The sequence below is a fragment of the Carettochelys insculpta genome, chromosome 4 (assembly GCF_033958435.1).
Source record: "Carettochelys insculpta isolate YL-2023 chromosome 4, ASM3395843v1, whole genome shotgun sequence".
NCBI classification, from domain to species: domain Eukaryota; kingdom Metazoa; phylum Chordata; order Testudines; family Carettochelyidae; genus Carettochelys; species Carettochelys insculpta.
In genome coordinates, this window is record NC_134140.1 from 25,794,757 (window position 1) to 25,813,798 (window position 19,042).

At 43.0% G+C, this 19,042-nt stretch overlaps 1 protein-coding gene across 1 annotated transcript; it reads left to right on the top strand.

Moving 5' to 3' along the window:
• The first annotated feature begins 4,584 nt into the window (after nt 1–4,584).
• CYTL1 (cytokine like 1) lies at nt 4,585–6,936 on the top strand. Its single transcript, XM_074991722.1, has 4 exons — nt 4,585–4,728; nt 4,833–4,877; nt 6,556–6,684; nt 6,853–6,936. Exons 1-4 carry the CDS (start codon nt 4,585–4,587, stop codon nt 6,934–6,936), a joined length of 402 nt encoding a protein of 133 aa, XP_074847823.1.
• The last annotated feature ends 12,106 nt before the right edge of the window (nt 6,937–19,042 follow it).

Below are 19,042 nucleotides of genomic sequence, written 5' to 3' on the forward strand. Positions count from 1 at the left end.
TTGTCAGGAACTCCCTTCAGAGCCTAGGGTTTACAGTTTCACAGGCCTGCAGAGTTCTTCTTTGTTCTTTTTAAATGAACACTGCCTCTCAGAGCCTCTTCCTGGAAATGCTTTTTCTCCTGACTGTTTTCCTACTGCCTCTGTGCATGAAGTCTCTGGCTGCTTCTTACAGCGATCTTTCTATTTCTTATGGTCCTATTTAGGGCTTCCCCAAGGAGTCTTCTGCCTTCAATTCCTATCATAGATTTCCCCCAACTGTGTGCTACAAAGATTTTTATGAGATCACATGTTCACCATGTTAGTGCCCAATACTATCTGGGCCACTCTCCTCAGGCCATGATGTAATTATTTACAGCACAGATGGAGCAGGATCCGTTGCTTCCTAAACAGGCTAGTCATCCAGTGATGCTCCCAATATTTCCACACATTTAACAAGACTTTAGCTACCATTCATCTACATGATAGTTCTGTTCAGAAATATGGCCTATTTTCCTCTCAAAGCCTACGTGCCACAGACCTATCCCTGCTGAGGAGGGCTGAACAGTTTCATCAGATGCTTTCTACTCCACCACTACAGTTGGCCAGGAGACACTGCTGGAGAGAAGTACTCCTTCTCCCTTGGAACTGAATGTGCTGATTCTGCTGGACTTTCTATGGGCTGGAGAACAAAGCAAAGTCATGACCCAGGCTTGGATCCTTGTGTTGTGTTATAATATGACAAGGCAAACCCTGCTTGTTTTTATTGTGTATTTACAATTTTTAACAGCCCCTCATCTAATCAACAATTCTATTTTGTTGTCTCAATAGAATATACACCAGTATGGTTTATGGACCCATTGCTGAGGTCCATGGTAGCCACTGGATATGTTAAAAGACTGCTTTTTCCCTCTGTTTTCAAGCTGAAGTTTAAAATAAAGTTTTCCTCTAGATGAAAAGTTTGTTGGTTTTAAATTTAAATAGTCCACATTAGTAACATTTCCAGTAACAGGGCCCGATTCTCTTTTTACTTACACCAATTTTGTATCAGTGCAACTCCACTGCTCCTAGTGAGCTACTCTTGATGTACATTGATGTGAGAGCTGAATCAAGTCCATCACATGAACTTGCTAGCATTGAATAATCCTTCCAGAAATAGTCCCACTGAAATTAGACATGGTCAGTAGTAATGGGGCTATTTATGGTTCAATGTGCTCCTCAACATGAGTCAGAGCTTCAAGTTAATATTCAGAGCTAGATGGTACTAGAGACCGAATATCTTGTTTACTGATCAGATATGACATGGAGTGTGACAGTGAAAATTTACCCACGTTGTCCTCCCGATATGGATCACACGTGACAGACCTGGTGAATCAACTCATGGAGTCAGAAAGTCATTGGGCAATCTCTACCATTTTGGAATCAGGCACATTTTGATCCTTACCTACTGCTACAGTCTGGCTCTGGGGACCCCTTCTATGATTACCCACTTTCAGAGGTCTTCTCATAAGAGTAATTCCATTTCAATGTCCATCAAACTTTTTCATCTCTCTGTACAATGGAAATGTGACCTAAGATCAACTGGCCTTACATAGGTAAATGAACACCCAAAGAGATCGTAATGGATCTTGGTCACTATGTAGCAAGACCAGATTTATACAGGCACTGTAGAAGTGAAAATTTCCCTGTCCCACTATCAGTCCTTAATGTCTAGAGCTGATACCATGTCTCTCTACAAAGTTCAGTAGTCACCATATACAAAGAGACTAATTGCTTGCCCATATCGGGGTATACGTTGAACATAAACTATTCAAAGGTGGTCTGCTAGAAACCTCCCTAAGTGGCTGCAAACTGTAATGCATCTGAAAAATAATTCTCTGTTATTTCCTTAACTGAGGAGCTTAGTTTGCATGCTGTGAAGTGCCAATGTGCTGGTGACTTTGGCCAACATTCCTGGCTACTCACTTGAATTTGGATGAACTGTGTGTGTGTGATCTGGCCCAACGATGAGATGATGTAGGTGAGAAAGTTAAACCTGACTTCCTCCTTAAATACCATTGTGGTTTTCTCACAACCAGCCTCTATTCAACAGCATTTACTGTAGCTCATTTTTAACTGTCAGAGCTGGCCTCTGGTCAATGCATCAGATAGCTTTCTCCTCACTGTTTCACCAGAAAGCAGAAGGGAAAAAAATTACTAGTGATGAGTGCTAGGGCTGAGCAAACAATTGATAGTGTATTATTCAGATGACATATCTAGCTTCTAAAGTATTTGCATGCACAAAATATCCATAAGCAGTCTGATTTTCTTAAATGTATTGATTATTTGAACTATTCACATCTGCCTTCCTCATTGGGTGTACGGGGACAGACGAAAAAATGAAAAGTAGATGTAAATTATGTACCTGCCGGTAGCTGGAATGTGTGGACCATGTGTCTGGGACTTGAATCTGCCCATGACCTTACGAACACTGACTCAATATGCAAAATAGCATCATAGATCAACAGCTACACAAACGGAATGTCGACATCACTGGTCTCCAGGAAACCATGCTGGCAGATGCTGGGTCAGTGAAAGAAGCCAACTACACTTTCTTCTGGAAGGGCTTTAGTTCAGAGGAACACCACCTCTGTGGAGTTGGATTTGCAGTTTGGAACAATCTGCTGAAATCTATCAATACACACACAGATTTTTATCAGCATTTGAAGGGTGGTCCATGAATTCTTGTAGTAGATCTTTATCGTGAACTATGAAGGCAGCATCATCAATAAATAGAAGTTCCCTGATTAGCAACTTTTTGACTTCAGAGAAGCTTGGTGAAGAGATACAGACGGCTTCAGACACAGGCAGCCTCGAAGTCAGGTGTGATGGCCTGAAGATAGCTCTATGCCTTGCTGTCAACAAAAACATCATGACAGATAAAAGCAAGCAGCTGATTTCTAGGATTTGAACCCTATTCAGAACTATCCACGCAGGAAAGAAACATCACCGGTAAATCACTGGCCCAAATACCAACTCTGCAGGTCATTCCAAAGTTAGATGTGCAGCCCACTGTAGAAATGCTAAGCAAGGCCATTGTTTTGCTATCAAGTGGCAAGGCTCCTGGAAAGATGGCATCCCAACACAAATCATCAAGTGCAGGAAAGACAGCCTACTACCCTATCTTCATTAGTTGCTACTTAAATGCTGGAGAGAGGCTGAGGTACTACAAGAGAGATGGATGCAAATATCACCACTATATATAACTATAAAGGTGAAAAGGACAACTGCAGCAAGCACAGGAGTATTTCACTGCTAAATGCAGCAGGATAAGCTTTCCCAAAAGTCATTTTAGTGTGCCCACAACAGCTGGCAAATCATGTATACACTGAACCAGGGCTGGAAGATCAGACGTAGACATGATATTTCTCTGCATCAACTCCAGGAAAAGTGAAGAGAGCAAAACTGGCCATTGTACTCTGCCATTGTGGACCTAACCCAAGCATGAAACATAGTCAGCAGAGCAGCTCTATTTGCAAAACTAGAAAGGTAGGAAGTACACCAAGCCCATTAAGTTTTATGCATTCAGTCCACAACAACATAATAGCAGACATCCAGTGTGATGGGTCAACTTTGAGCAGCCTGGAGATGAAAAGTTATGTGAAGCCAGGGTGTGTTCTTGTCCCTATTCTCTTTGGAATCTTTTTCTCAGTACTCCTGAACTGTCTCCTAGAATCACAAAAGATCGGGGTTGGAAGAGACCTCAGGAGGTCATTTAGTCCAACCCCAAGCTCTAGATAGGACCAACCCAACTAAATGTGTCTATGGACATGAAAGATGGAGTGTATCTCCACAAAGGATCAGATAGGAAACTCTTTGACCTATGACTTTAGGCAAAATTTAAAGTAAAAAAGGTACAGTATTCATTTACCATAAAAAGAATGTGCACATGAATCCGGTCCAATGTTGGGAAGTTTGTTATGAAATATATTTTCCTTTTAATCTCAAAATATTGAATATTTAGACAATAGAATTCTGACTATAATCAAAATAAAGCACACTAGAGTCCCAATTCAGCCACTTCTATAAGACCAAGCAGAGCATGCGTGCCATTACAGCAATTTAAAATGGTCTTCTATTGTAACTCATCCCACAATATATGGCCTTTCTCTTGGTTAGCATTTAGACTGAGAGAAGCTTGATTTTATTGATGCATGTGAGCAGCCACACAATAAGACTACTTGTGTGCTTAAAAGGAAGCATGTGCTGAAGTATTTGTGGGGGGGTTCTGCACAGTAAACCTATATTGCATATTACACACATTTGTGTTATCCTTTAAATATTTCCTGGGTTGTTTTCTCTAGGGGGCAAAGTGCACCAGTTGTGTTTGTTTGGTTATCCTCACTTCCCTTCTTTCGCCGCTCCAGGGCAGGAAAAATCTAGGAGCTTTGGCTTGCAGGTTGGCAGGAAATTTAAAACCACCAGTGAGCTGCTGTTTGGACCAAACCCAAACATTTTTTTTCATTCATACAAGAGCCTATTTAAGGAGGCAGTCCACTTGAAAAACGGACTCCCATGAAACCTATCAGTAGTTGTGTAACATTAGTATTTATTGGCATATTCTCCACAATGAAGATGCTGCTGAGTTTGGTTGTTCTGCTCTCTGTGTTTCTGTTGGTTAGTTCAGCTCCTCCAACGTGCTACTCACGGATTCTCTCTTTGAGCAAAGAAATCATGGCATCATTTAAGAATTTACAGAAGACTCAACCTGTGGTGAGTTCATCTAAAACCCAGCATCTACGTGACTTAGATTGTTTTTTTTTAAATAAATCTCCTTTAAGAAAAGAAATTTGCAATGGTCTCTCTTCTTTACACAGCACCCCTGTGTGGAAATGCTGCCCAAGCTCTACTTAGACATACATGTAAGTTTACACTATTCTTTCTCTACAATAACGAATTAAAAGACTAATGAAAAGAGTGCAAGTTTGGGAGATACATTGAACATGGATTGAAACTGCTTTCTGAAAGCTTAACTACAGAGAAACTATGAAAAGCAGCACTCTAGAATCTTCATTTAAAAGGATTTTTTCTGACATTTTCCTTGTTTAAAATTTTGGAAATGATTAAGGAACTAACATTTATATATGTATTTGTTGTGATGGACTTTTAATAGCAAGTAGTGTCTGTACAAGAATGCATGAGACTAGAGAGTCAAAAGCAGAACCAGGATCATATTGTCTTTGTTCCAGGTGTGGCATGTCTAGCTCTTAGAAATTGCTCTTTTAATTAATTAAAGTGGAGAAGTGCGGGGCTGAATTTCTCTTTTTAATCCATTGTCACTTCTTGAGCTCTCTGAGGCTGTGTCTACATGGGCACAAATCTTCGAAATAGCCGTATTTAGAAGATTACTAATGAGGTGCTGACTTGAATATTCAGCACCTCATTAGCATTAGGACACTTCCAGCTGCAGCACTTTGAAAGCGCCACTTTAGAAAGGGCGTGGCTCGGCGCAGCTACATGGGGCTCCTTTTCGAAAGGACCCCGCACCTTTCGAAATCCCCTCATTCCGATCAGTGAGCGGGATAAGGGGATTTTGAAAGGTGAGGTCCTTTCGAAAAGGAGCCCCGTGTAGCTGCACCGAGCCATGCACTTTCAAAAGTGGTGCTTTCGAAGCACCGTGGCCAGAAGCATCCTAATGCTAATGAGGCACTGAATATTCAATTCAGTGCCTCATTAGTAATCTTCGAAATACGGCTATTTCGAAGACTTGTGCCCGTGTAGACACAGCCTGAATGTTTTCTATAAGAGGCGTAAGATTGGCAGTCATAACAAGAAAGGCATGTCCATCCCCCACCAAGGTGGTGTTGACAAGTTTGGGTGCTAAGTAGGTAGAAAATGCCATGATATCCGTTCTTCACAAACAGCCGGGGAAAGCCAGACATTTTGTTAGAGATAGAATTAGCTAAGAAGTCGGTATAGGGCCCAAGAACTCCTCTTGTTCTACCAACTTCATGGCAAAGTGCAAGTAATTGAATATCAGGGCTTCAGTTTCCCTGCTCAAAATGGGCATAGTAATAAGTTATTTGCCTGCTTTACAGGGACATGGTGAAATTAGTTAAGTTTGTGAAGTATTTTGGAAACGTAAAGCACTATGAACAAACTTCCTCTTTACCCTTACCCCACTGTCCATTGGGCAGAGACAAATCATGACAGACAGGTCCTGGTTACGGTATATTGTAACAAACTAAGGCACTTCTATTGAAAGAATAAACCAGATTCTCCTGCATATACTTTTACTGATGCCAGAAGGTTAAGCTGGCATTATCCTCTATTAAAGCACATAGAAAGCCGGTGATGGTATCAAACTATGAAAGCCAAAACTGAAGTGGTTATGCAGTTAGCAAAGCTGGAGCAGACAACCCTCTAATGAAATGCTGATTGGCGTTTGTGTAATATTTGTTTGTTTAAAAACACACATACACAGACAGAGCTGGGAGTTGTGGGTTCCCAGGAAGAGGTATATTTGAGCATAGTGGCTCAATTGTGCACCCCAAACTGCAGCCAAAGAGTTTTGCAAATCCCTTTTCCCCTGACTTACAGAATTATTGTGTGTTGGCAAAACTCCGCATCTTTGTGGGGTACCCTGTGTGCCAAAGAGTGCCGCAAGTGAGTGCTCTGAAGGAAAAGATCCGGAGCCTGTACACCATCATGATCTCCTTCTGCAGGAGGGTATGTCAAGGAACGTATATTACTACTATTACATCCACTTCCAGCCGGATCCAACTACCACTGACTTCAGTGCAGTCGGATCAGGCCCTAAGCTGCCCCATATTTTCCTCTGCCTTCTGCCTCCTCACTGCCCCTTTATAACACTGATCATTGCTTTTATTTCCCCAGGACTTAGTGTTCCTTACGGACGATTGTGATGCTCTGGAAAACCCTGTCCTGTCTTCTACTGATCCCTCTGTCGTTCAGAGTTAAGAGCAAGTGAGACCACAGGAAGTGCCTGAGATGGTTTAAGGGAACCCAAGAGCCCCTCCCAAAAATGCAATCAACTATGGCATGAACAACTTTGTTCTTTGCAAGCACACGAGCACGCTTATCTCAGACCTACCCATGTTTCTCATCCTTGGCAGGAAATGGTCTGCATGCCTTACATACCTCTCAATCTGCTAGCAAAACTATGGCTAGAAAGCATGTTAGTCCTTTGGCATTTGATGTTTCAGTTTAACCAAATTAGACATGGTTTTATTTGATCAGAAAGTAGATGCTGGGTTTGTTACTTGTTCATGAATAACTACATTCATACAAAGAAAAACCTTCAATTTGTATACTAACCTAGTGGCTCCTCTCTCACTAAAGGTAGGCTTGCTAGTGTCTACTTTTTGGTAGAAGAGTTAGTCTGTACTTACAGACATCTCTGTACTTGTATGGTTTATATACATGTATACTGATCATTTTTAGCATCAACTATGTATGTAAGGAAGATAACATTTTGCGTAATGGAAGCTGAATGAAAAAACATTTTTAAAAAAAAACCCTTCTACCCAGAGATATCAGCATCACATCATGTCCATTTCATGCACACATTGAAAGATGTCACTCCTCAAGGTCTTTTTCACAATCACTATAACTTAGGCATTTTTTCAGCATGAGCTGCCTTTGTTCACATAGAAAAACAAGCATTTCCATGCCTGCAGGATGAAGCTATGTTTAGAAATGTCATCAAAATGTGTTTCACACTTTAGGAAACTTCCATTTTTAAGTGGTAACTTTACTACTACTACTAGTGAATATTCATTTTAATTCAGTTTCTGCATTATGAAAATCTAGCTTGGTGAGTTTAGGAAGCTTATTCAGAACTTTGAGTGATAATTGAGTCTTGGAAATATAATACATTTTTGGATGTAATGAACAACAAGACTGGAAACTCCATGAAGTGTTTACAAGTAGTGAGCCCCTCCCCCACCCCAACCTTGTAGCTCCTGGGGATACACCTAGAAGAAGCTCTTCTGAGCCCCATGGAAGTAGCAACTGTATGCATAGATGGCTCCTTCCTTTAGCCGGTGCTGCTGGTTCCTCCTTCCTGATGCTGGTGGTTGGTGTGTTGTTCTCCACTGTCACCAATTCTCATGACTTTAATTCTGGAGTTTTCTGCAAGCCTCAGCTCCTGGAGTCATGTGATTGCGAGACTCTCAACTTTAATTTAAAAATCCACAGAAGTTGCTAGCCTTCATGGTGAAAGTGAAAAGCTTTGATCCTTTATCATTCATGGTTCCAGAGTCAGCAGGCAACTGAAAAAAAACCAAATATCTTTTTAAAAAGGATTTGGTGGGGGGGGGCAGGAAAGTGCAGATATGTGGTTTTGGGCTTACCCAATACCACCGAACCTATAGTCTGGTCCCATCTGCAGCAAGCAGCGCTAAGTTCTGCTCAGCAAAGAAGGTCCAGTAGAACTCTCCAGCTGCCTCTTACAGATTTACATATCAATAGCTGCTGCTCCACAAAGCTGGATCACCTTATGGCTGCTCATGAGATGCGGCACAATCATGCTTGGAGTTCTTAGGGAGATGGGTTGCAGCTATTGGATTAGCTTCAGCAAAGGGAGAATATTTTATTGTTTAGAGAAAGGAACTGGAGTCAGGACACCTACATAATGTTCCACCAGAGGTCTCTGGAAGACCTTAGACAAGTCAATACAGTTTCTCTGGGCCTCATTTTACCCATCTCTAAAATTAGTATAATAATATTTACCTACTTTATACAAGTGCTCTGAGTTTAATTCAAATGATGTGATATTTTCAGGTGAAAGGCAAAGTACTGAAGTAGAAATCAAAAATTACCATATAGATTAAAGAAGATCTGAGCAGAAACAAAATATGCCTACAGAAATCAAAATGAGCTTCAGAATTCCAGTAAAATGTATATTGCCAAAAGCAAAAAAGGCTAACTCCTTTGCTCGAAGAATAAGTTTCCCCTTGAGTCTGTTCCGGTGTGGGGACTGTGTGTTATTTACATCACAACAGTCCCATATATTCTGAATATGAGACTTGGTTGAAAACCATCACAAGAGCCCCCATAGCCCTTGACTATCCTGGCAGACTGTATGGAATTAAGGGCCAGTGAAAACACCAACTTAAAAATGTAAAACAAGCAGAATGAGAGTTATGGGGTACCCCTTCACCATCATATTCTGATCTCTGCCTCTTCCAATTTGTGTATGATCTGCAAATCTCCCTACGGAAAGGCATCTGTAAGATGTTAAGGCCTTGTCTACACTAGATAAATACAATGGGATAACCGCCATTTCATTCCCCTGCCAGGCCTGGAACACAGACCCGTGTCCACATGCATTGTCCAGATTATTCCTAACAGACATCCACACAAAGCAGTTGCCTTTCCAACAAGGTTCTCCACCTTACCATCTTCCACTGATGCACTGCCAGTGTGGATTAAGGTGTTGACTTAACAGCCCTAGTGGTACAAATAGTCCTTCTCCAGCCATACCACAGCACACTGGAGAATGTTAGGTTGGGTTGTCTAGTGTGTTTTCTGCTCAAGCCACTTCCCTGTACTGAAAGTTCTACACATCCCTTTGAACTCATTTGTAAGCAATTTGCTAGCCTCAACTTTTTCAAAAGCATTAACCTGAGGTCAACTCTGTTAGCGAAAAGTGTGTCTCAGAAGAAAACTATTAACAGGCTGGCAATGGGCCAAGCTGAGCACAAGTATTAGTGTCACTCTGGGGCAACCAAGAAATCAAGTCACAGCTGAACTCTGCAAGAAGAACACTCATCTACAATTAAGTGTCCGAGTACCTGGACATTTGGTTTATCAAGAACTGCTGGGGAACTATTAAGGGCCTTGCAAGGCAAGACAACAAAGCCCAGGATAATAATAGCCAATCCTGGGTGGAGGGGGAACCCCGCCACTTTGGGAAGACCTGGACTTACCCTTCAATGCAGCCTGATGTGTCACTGGACAGTACAGACACAATGCAGTGTTAAGGGATGAGGAAAGGGCAGAGGAGAATGTTTGATCCATAGTCCAGACACACCGCTGATAAGAACTGGAAAAGGCCTAAAGACATCCCAGTAGCTTAGATGTCCTGAAGACTGGCCCAGATTTCCCTTGAGGCACAGTGGGCACATGCCTATAAGAGCACCAGCATTCTAGGGGAGCTTAAAAGTTAAAAGTACAGAAAGCACGAAGGCTGGTGGTGCAGGGGGGAGTGGAGCTGAAGATGCTGTGCCTCAGGTGTGTGAGGTCTAAATCCAGCACTGCCTGAGGTTCACAGCTAGCAGCAGAGGCAGTGGCCAGTCCAGTTTGGGCAAAAGCATTGGGAGACAAGGAATCCCCTACAGCAGGTAGATGCAGCAGTTCACTGTAATAAGTACCAGTAGGGCTTGAGTGGTGCAGGGGATAATGCAAGGCATTCTGGGCTCCAGGTAACACTGAATTTACCCGAATTAAGTGGGCATACAGTATGTGGTCTTTCATGCACGCGGAGATAGTCTCCCTCAGGGATGGGAGTACCCACTCCCTCCCTTTCCATTTGTCAAGCACAAACAAAAGCTGCTAAACCCCTCCCTCACACCACTGGTTCAGATTCCTCAGACCCCACAAGGCCATTCAGCAAGCACCCACCCCCATCGCCTCCCTCACCTGCCAGCTGCATCAGCTGATGTCCCAGCAATGGCAGATGTACACACCCACTGGTTGAGCCAGACCACAGGATCGGACCAGAAGGCAGTGCAAGTGGGGGATTTCCCCTCTCCATTTCAGCTGAGCCCTATCCGCTGGCTTCTCCCACATGATTCCCATTCCCCACCACCACCATTGGCTTCCCTCCTCTTTAGGCTTATTGCATTTGCAAGGGAAGTCTAGTCTGTTGCCATTCCTATACTTAGTACCAGCACAAAAGACCCTTTGAAGAAGGCCCTAGAAGTGGAGACTGAACAAAATTGTTGCTTTTGTCTGGCTAATGATTTCAGCATTTATTAATTTTCATGAGTGCCTTGAAGGCCATGCTACAATCTCCTACATACAGGAATGGTTCATTTCTCCCATGCAAATACAGCGTACTCCTGCATGAGCTGGGAGAAGTTGCTGGGTAGTACTGACACCAGGCATTCTAAATTGGATTTTAACAGCTTGTCTGGCTCTCCTTAGTGTTTATTTTATTCCCAGAATCACTTCTACCTGATCTTCAAAGTGCTTTCCCACTAAGATCAATTCCCACTGGTTTCAACTCAGACTTCATAATGTCTCAGATGCCATCTGTAATGGAATGCATACAGCAAAGCTCACACTTACATTTCACAGCAACATTCAGTGGCCCAGATCACCCCAGGGTAAGAAGATCCCTCCATTTATGGGTCCTTCTTGCATCACGTGAAAGATGCACAGACACCTGTACAACATACAGTCTTTTCAAGTCCATGTGAAGGGTTCTCCCAGAATTAGTGGAGGGGAAAAGAGCAAGGACTGGATGAGAATCAGGGAGATACGCTGGGCCTCACTTTCAGCTGCTGCGCAGCCCAAGTAAGTGTTTTGCATGAGTGCAAAGTAAGTGCGAAATGCCACTCAGTTGGATTAGTACCAATCTGTGTTTAGCAACCAAGTGTCCTGTGGCACCTTATAGACTAACAGAAAAGTTTAGAGCATGAGCTTTCGTGAGTTAACTCACTTCTTCAGATGCTGTGTTTAGTTTGCACCAGAATGCAATGACCAAGAAGATGCCGAACCATGGAAAAATCTGCCCATTCACTTGTCAAGATTAATTGGAAAAGGTAAGAAATCCTGGGGCTAGATTATCCTGGATCCCCTCAGCGTGCAGCAACTCCCCGTTAGATGATGCCCTGGCATAGCTATGGGCATAGGAAACAGGATGTGGCTGGGGATGCCCATGGAGAAGACATAAGAACACTGCCCATCTTTAGTAATGTTGTGTGTTCTCCTGCTCCTTGTCACCCTTGTCAGTTTTCTCCACTGGAGAGAAGCTTTGTTTGAATCATGTTATTGCTGCTTCCTTTACTTAGTTTCTCTCCTTTACACTTAGTTCTAATTACAGCTGGTCTGTGACCCAGGGATGGGGGGAAAGGCAGGAAAGGAGGGCAACATTTTGTGTTTTGAAAAATGCACCCATCAGTTTCATTCCCAGTTCTCTTCCTCTGTTCCCGTTTGAACCACCCTCCCATAGGGCAGGGTTTTCTAAAGTGTGTGAGGTTTGTCTAACTCCCCATCCACTAGGCTCAATGCCAAGGGCTAGGCCAATGCTGGACGCAATTGAAAACCCATCCACCTCCTCTACAATAAATGGGTAGAAACAATAGCCTTATTTTTTATTTGGATACGAGACAACTGGAGGTAACAAACTGTGTTCCATTAATCAGATGGGGATGTGCTGGATGTAGAACAAAGAACAAATTCACCTGTATGAAATTTCAATTAAATAAACATTGCTAGAGTAGAGATGCTGGTGTGTTTTAACTGATTTTATTACAATGTCTTTTGGTATTACTTTGTCCAAACACAATATTTAAGTGACTATATATCACCATAGTCTCCGTTCCCTGTGTGTATGACTTCTCTGGGCAGAGAAAATACAAGGGCATGATTTAGCTTTTTCAAATGCTTTGCTAATGCTCCAAGAATACAGCCTTGAAGATTACTTTGTAAATATTTAACCACTATGATTATATACACATTGCTGTCCCCCTCCACCAAAAAAATACTTTCTAGGGTGGTAGTAGTAAGTGGCTCAATGCAGACTCAAACAGACACCATGTTTACTTGCCAAAACTCTTGGACTTACTTACATTCTCCCCTTACACTCACAGTGAGCAGAATCTCTAAATTACTGCTCTAAACTGCTTTGCCAGTCAGCCAGAGGAATTAAAACGTTGAGGGAACTGCTGCTATCTTTCTAATCGAGAAACTCAGAACTTGTAAGTGTCCTCCACAGAATAAGATCATGATCTCATGAAAACATATTTTCTTAGCCTCTCTCTGCCTGTGCCCATGTTAAAAGACGCAAGAAAATCCCACATCCTTGGTAATACTAGTAATGGCTTTTATGGTTTTATTTAGTTTTTAGAAAAATATGGTTTTCAGAAACCCATAAGCTCTGAAAATAAAGCAAATAAAAAGTCTTTTAAACAAATGTGTATGTCTAGACATCCGTTACTTGGTATGTCTCAAAAGAGAATGTGCTTAGATTAGTTTTTACAATGATTGTTTTGAGTCCAAACAAGCAGGAAAATTAAGAGAATTCCTCCCTTACATATTTATTTTATATGTAGTGCAGAATGGGGTCATACAGTAAACTCTTTCATATCTGGCATTCTATCATCTGGAACTCTCAATAACCGGCATATTTAACCGTAAGTTAATTTTAGTTACATTTTCCATAAGTATAGTCTAGTGAAAGTAAATACAAATAAATGCAGCAAATACAGTTTACAGTGTACAGTACTACTCTTGTTGGCAAATAAAGCACTCTGCATGCATTTGTTTCTTAATATCCAATCTTGTTTTTGTTTAGTGTTATGCATTGCTAAATATACCTCTCTAGTATCCAGAGTATTTGAATATCTGGCAACCTCCCAGTCTCATGACTGCCAGATATGAAAGAGTTTACTGTATTTGTTTTATTTGCTCTCATAAAGCAGACCAGATATATGCTCTGTGCATAGAACAAAAGTTTACATTACTAACATGTCTGTTTTGAAGAATCTGGACCACCTCCCCTCCCATATGTTAGAGCTGATGTTTGCTAACATATGCAGAAAATATTCTATCCACGGCTGCATCTACACCAGCAAGTTGTTTTGGAAAAAAAAAAACCAGGCCTTTTCCAAAAGAACCCATGGAAGGTCTACACACAAAATGTGCTCTTTCGAGCTGAAATCTCAGCACTTTTCCTGGCGGCCCTCTTCCTCTCCCAGATGAAGAACAGTGCCTTTTTCCAAAAGCTTCTTTTAAAAGAACAGCATGTGTAGATGCTCCTTTTTTGGAAAGAGCGGTCCTCGTGGCACCAGATTTTTCAGTCTCTGGGCTGTTCTCTCAAGGGCGTGGTCTGTGCTCTCTCTGTCTCTGTGTGTGGATGTGCTCTTTTGAAAGAAGATTTTTTGGAAGAGAACTTCCAGAAGAACGTCTTTCAAAAGATCGCTGTTGTGATCCCTAGCTTGCTTAGGCATGCTTAAGCTATCCTTAATCTAGCACCATAAAATAGTAGAGTAGCAGCAAGGGGTGGCCCTGGGTAGCCATGCCATGTACTAATCTGCTTGAACCCTCGGGTATGTACACGAAGCATCTGCTTGGTGCTGCTGCTCACTGCTGCCTGTGCTATCATTTTTAGCACCCTAACTCAAGGAGAGCTAGCTTGAGAACGTCTATGCCAGCTAGGAATCACAACCACAGCTCCAAGTGTAACGATTCTCTCAGCAAAGCAGGGGAAAACAGTCCCCAAATAGTAACTGCTCCCACTGTAATGGGGCCTGATCCAATGTACACTGATGTCAATGGGAGTTCTTCATTGATTTGACTTTGGATCAGAGTCGTAAGTCGTACTGTAGAAGCTATATATTTCATAGAATATACTACAAATGCTCTAAGACCATGCTATTACAAGGATTAAATTCACCTTACACTTGGGAACAATCCCAGCAGAGGGAGGTGCTATTTTGTAAAAGGCATATTTTGTCTCATTTACTGAGTAGACACCACAGAAGGAGGAAGAGGGCTCTCCTGTTATATGTAATCCTGACCCCCATTTATAGAGTTAGGGCTTACTCATTAAAGCAACTGAACCATGGTGGCCACTCTGCATAGCTCTACTGCCTCAGTTTCCTCTTCTGTGAAGTTCAGCTGAATCACATGTATCACACAGAGCTGGGAGTGATCTTGAGAGATCATTGAGTCCAGTCCCCTGCCCTCACAGCAGGATCAAGCACCACCACTGACATTTTTTTTCTAACTTGCCCTAGACCCTGAAAGTCCTCCTCAAGGGTTAAACTCACAAGCCCAGATTTACAAGGCCAAAGCTCTAACCACTGAGATATCCATCCCTCCCTCCCCATACTCTGGTGAGGGTGACAGTGAATTCACTATTTTAAGGAATACGTAAGTGTAAAGGATTGGCACAGTGTTCTGTGGCACCTTTTTATTATTTTGTCATATCATCTTTGTATTCTGGGTTTGTCCCAGGTGCCGTACAATCAGACCCCGCACCATGGAGCTGCTGCAATACAAATAACAAAGGCTCTGCCAGCTTTTTTCGTGTGGGTTGGGAGATGCCACCACACTGACAGCACAATTCCCCTTGAGCCCTTTACGAATGCAGTGGTACAAGCACTCTGCGACATGCCTTCAGGAGCGGACCATGCCCAGTGTTCTAGGGGAGGGGCCTACTCACTGACCCTTTCTGCAGTGCAGCCCCATAACAAGCTGGCACTATGCTGTTAGTAAGGCATAAAGAGCATTGAAGAACAATTCAAGGCCACCTTTTTAGAAGGAATTTTCCTGTTCCCTCTTGCAGAGGGCAAGAGTTGAAATATGACATTAAAATGGAACACACTATTACATGTACTCAGGACAGGCACCCAACCCATGCAGGGATGTAAGCAGTGTCACCTTCATGTTTTCTAGACATGGCGGTAGGATGCCATATCTTGAACCTTATGAGTCTATAATAGAGTTTTATTTATACAAAACCTTTTATCCTGAAGGAGCACAAAGTGCTTTGTGCTTTATTAGCATTACGGTAGCACCTACAAGACTCGTTTATAGACAGCATTGTTTTGTTCAAAACAGAACAAAGACAATCCCTGTCCCAAGGAGCTTACCATACATCGTACATGCACCATTTCATTTAGCTGAATGGGGCCATGAAGTGGCATTCAGCATCACATAATACAACAGCATGGGAGAGAAGAGATTTTTGGCTACAGAGAAGTTCCTACCATTCAAGGGATCTTTGATGATCCTGAAGAGCTGACAGGAACATAGTGCCAGATGGCGTAAATGACGCTACCTCCAACTACCATGCTAGGAACTCTTGCGTCCTCTGAAAACTACTAAGTTAGCAGCCTGACTTTAGGCACTTTTAAATAAAAAGCTTGACCTTGTGCAATGATGTACAAATGCGCACATTGCTCACCAGCAATCAGTTGCAGTCGGTGTTGGATGCTATTACTCTTTGTTTAGCATAACTAAAGGTTGGCACAGACTACACCATCCACTTCCTTTTCAAAAGCAACCCAGGCAAAGTAAGTTTTATTTTACAGATGCTGGGAATGTAAAAAGCTTTTGTGTAGCATCATATTTGTTACCTAACCTTCCTGATTAATGATGACTGTCTAAATTATTCCCTAGTGCTCTGCATGCCAGGCATCTTGAAATGGTATGTCCTGCCCATTCCTCATCTAGGACAGGTGGAAGGAAGAGAAAAGGCAATGTGAGAACGTTGTGTTATCTTGTTCACTCAGCTAAAGCCCTGAAGTAATGCTTTCCTTTGCATGCCAGAAGGTGGGGGACAGTGGTTTTCCTCCACCTTCTTTGATTTACTCTAAAATAGAATTAAAAAAACATATTGCTGAAAGATTCATGCTGAGAGTGAAGTTATGCAAATGGTCTGATTCTAATCATTACAGGAGAGCCACAGATACATACACTACTCAAGAAAATTCACTGACAAGCATAATTATCTTAAGCTTTTTCAGCCATCTTTTTCTACATAAACTACTACTTTTCACATAGATAGACCCTTTCATCAGTATGGTACAAAAACCAGGTAAGTAGCTAGGCAGAGAGATCTCAGAGTGCATTACACACAGTTAGTTGTACCTCACAGTACCTCAGAGTTAAGAAAAAGCTGCAGAGGGCTTGTCACCAGAAGGCTTGTTTACACTTGTGCTACAGTGGTAGCACTTCAGTGTAAACACTACCCACGATGGGAGGAATTCTGCTGTCAGTGTAGGTAATCCTACAGAGGTGGTAAATTGGGAGAATTCTTCTATTGCCCTAGTGCTTACTGTGCTGGCAGGAAAGGATGGCTTAACTACATCACCTAGAGATGTTGTTTTTAACACTGCTGAGCAATGTAGATATGCTACTGTAAATTCCAAGGTGTAATAGGGTCAACTCACTGCCAAGGTGCTTCCTGCTGGTTGGGCCAGGATTTAGCTGGTTTTCCTAAGCAGGGCACTTCCATCTGACTGGTTACTTGCCAACCGCTACTCCCTTTGCGCAATCAGGCCTGAACCCACATTGCACTCTAGCTTGTGGCAGCCTCTTCAGGACACTGCCCTCAGCAGTGTTTGCTCTGGTAATCCCTTGCCCCCTTCCAGGTGATTCAGCAGTCCTGGCTCATTCCAGGGCACCTACCACTGTGGCACACTGCAGCCTTTGTCAAACCCTTCATATCAAGGGCAGGCTGCAGTTTCAGGCCCACCCACTGCTCTGAGTCTCAGCCTAGGGACCCTCTGGCAACAGCCTGGTCCTGCTCTCCTCTCCCCTATACTTCCTTGCTCCCTGGGCTACTTCCTCCATGGTTCCATTGGACCTTTGTGGTCTCTGTTGTGGGGCCAGCCATCTGCAAGCATCAGGCTGGAGCCCCTCCCTAGCCCCCGTTAGCCCATCCAGCCCTGCTGCTGCTGCTGCTGCTGCTGCTGCTGCTGCTGCTATGCTATGCTATGCTATGCTATGCTATGCTATGCCTACCTGGGAGCTGGTCCTACCCCTTCCCTGGCCAGGACCTAACTGACTGAACTCTGCTGGAGCATCTCTTTATATGCTAGACGGCTCCAGAAAGCTGCCCTGTGATTGGCTCCCCCCAGCAACCCTTCACCCATTGGCTAGGGGAGCTGCACATGCTCCGTCTAGCCTGTCTTAACCTTTTCTTCACAGTAGAAAGCACTCACTCCACTACACAAGGGCTATGTCTACACTAGCCAAAAGCTTTGAAATGGCCATGTAAATGTCCATTTCAAAGTTTACTAATGAAGCGCTGACATACATATTCAGCGCCTGATTAGCATGCGGGCGGCCACAGCACTTCAAAATTGCTGTGGCTCACCACCCCGTGGCACATCCAGACGGGGCTCCTTTTCGAAAGGACCCCGGCTACTTCGAAGTCCCCTTATTCCCATCTGCTCATAGGAATAAGGGGACTTCGAAGTAGCTGGGGTCCTTTCAAAAAGGAGCCCTGTCTGGACGAGCCGCGCAGCGGCGAGCCGTGACAATTTCGAAGTGCCGTAGCCGCCCGCATGCTAATGAGGTGTTGAATATGTATGTCAGCACTTCATTTGTAAACTTCGAAATGGACATTTGGATGGCCATTTCGAAGTTTTTGGCGCGTGTAGACACGGCCAAGGAAAGACAAGTCCTAAGTTTGAAAATTTTGTTCTTTAGACACATATGATGCTGCTGGTTTAACAAGTTAAATATGGTTTTATGGGCCTAACTGTAGGTGTTGTGGCATAAGTGACTTGCCTGAGGTCACATGGCAAGTTAATGGCAAAGCTCGGAGTAGAATGGTCTTGTGTTATCCTTATTACCTTTACCTATCCCCCCCTCATGCGGGAGGAATATCAGTCTGGTTATTCACAGACATCTACTGTTTTTCCCATCGCACTGGGGCTGATTAATGTTGCATTGAAGCTAGTGTCCCTGGGGTCAAAGCTACATTTCTGCAAAAGTTTGGTTTACAACAGTGATTCAGTTTCACATGCCAAACCTGATTTCAAATGTTCTACTCTTTATCAAATATCTCTCTCAGCCCATAGGTTACATGTTCCCAGTCAGACATAGCAGTCCCAGTGGATTCATGCAGCTCATGTGAGTTTAGGACCTAATGGTCCTGGTAGAAAACACTTAACTCATTTGACTTCTCGGTGAACAGCATACAAATTTTAGCAGCAGCTTTCAAATAGTCTCAGATCTCTAGAAAGAGGAGAAATAGCCACAGGAAGCTCTGGCAGGCAGTCTAGAAATGCACAACATTTAGCTGAAACATTGCTGTTCCAAGTCAAAAGCTGACAGGAGCACTCAGACTTTTGGAGACAACAACCCAAGGCTTTGGCTG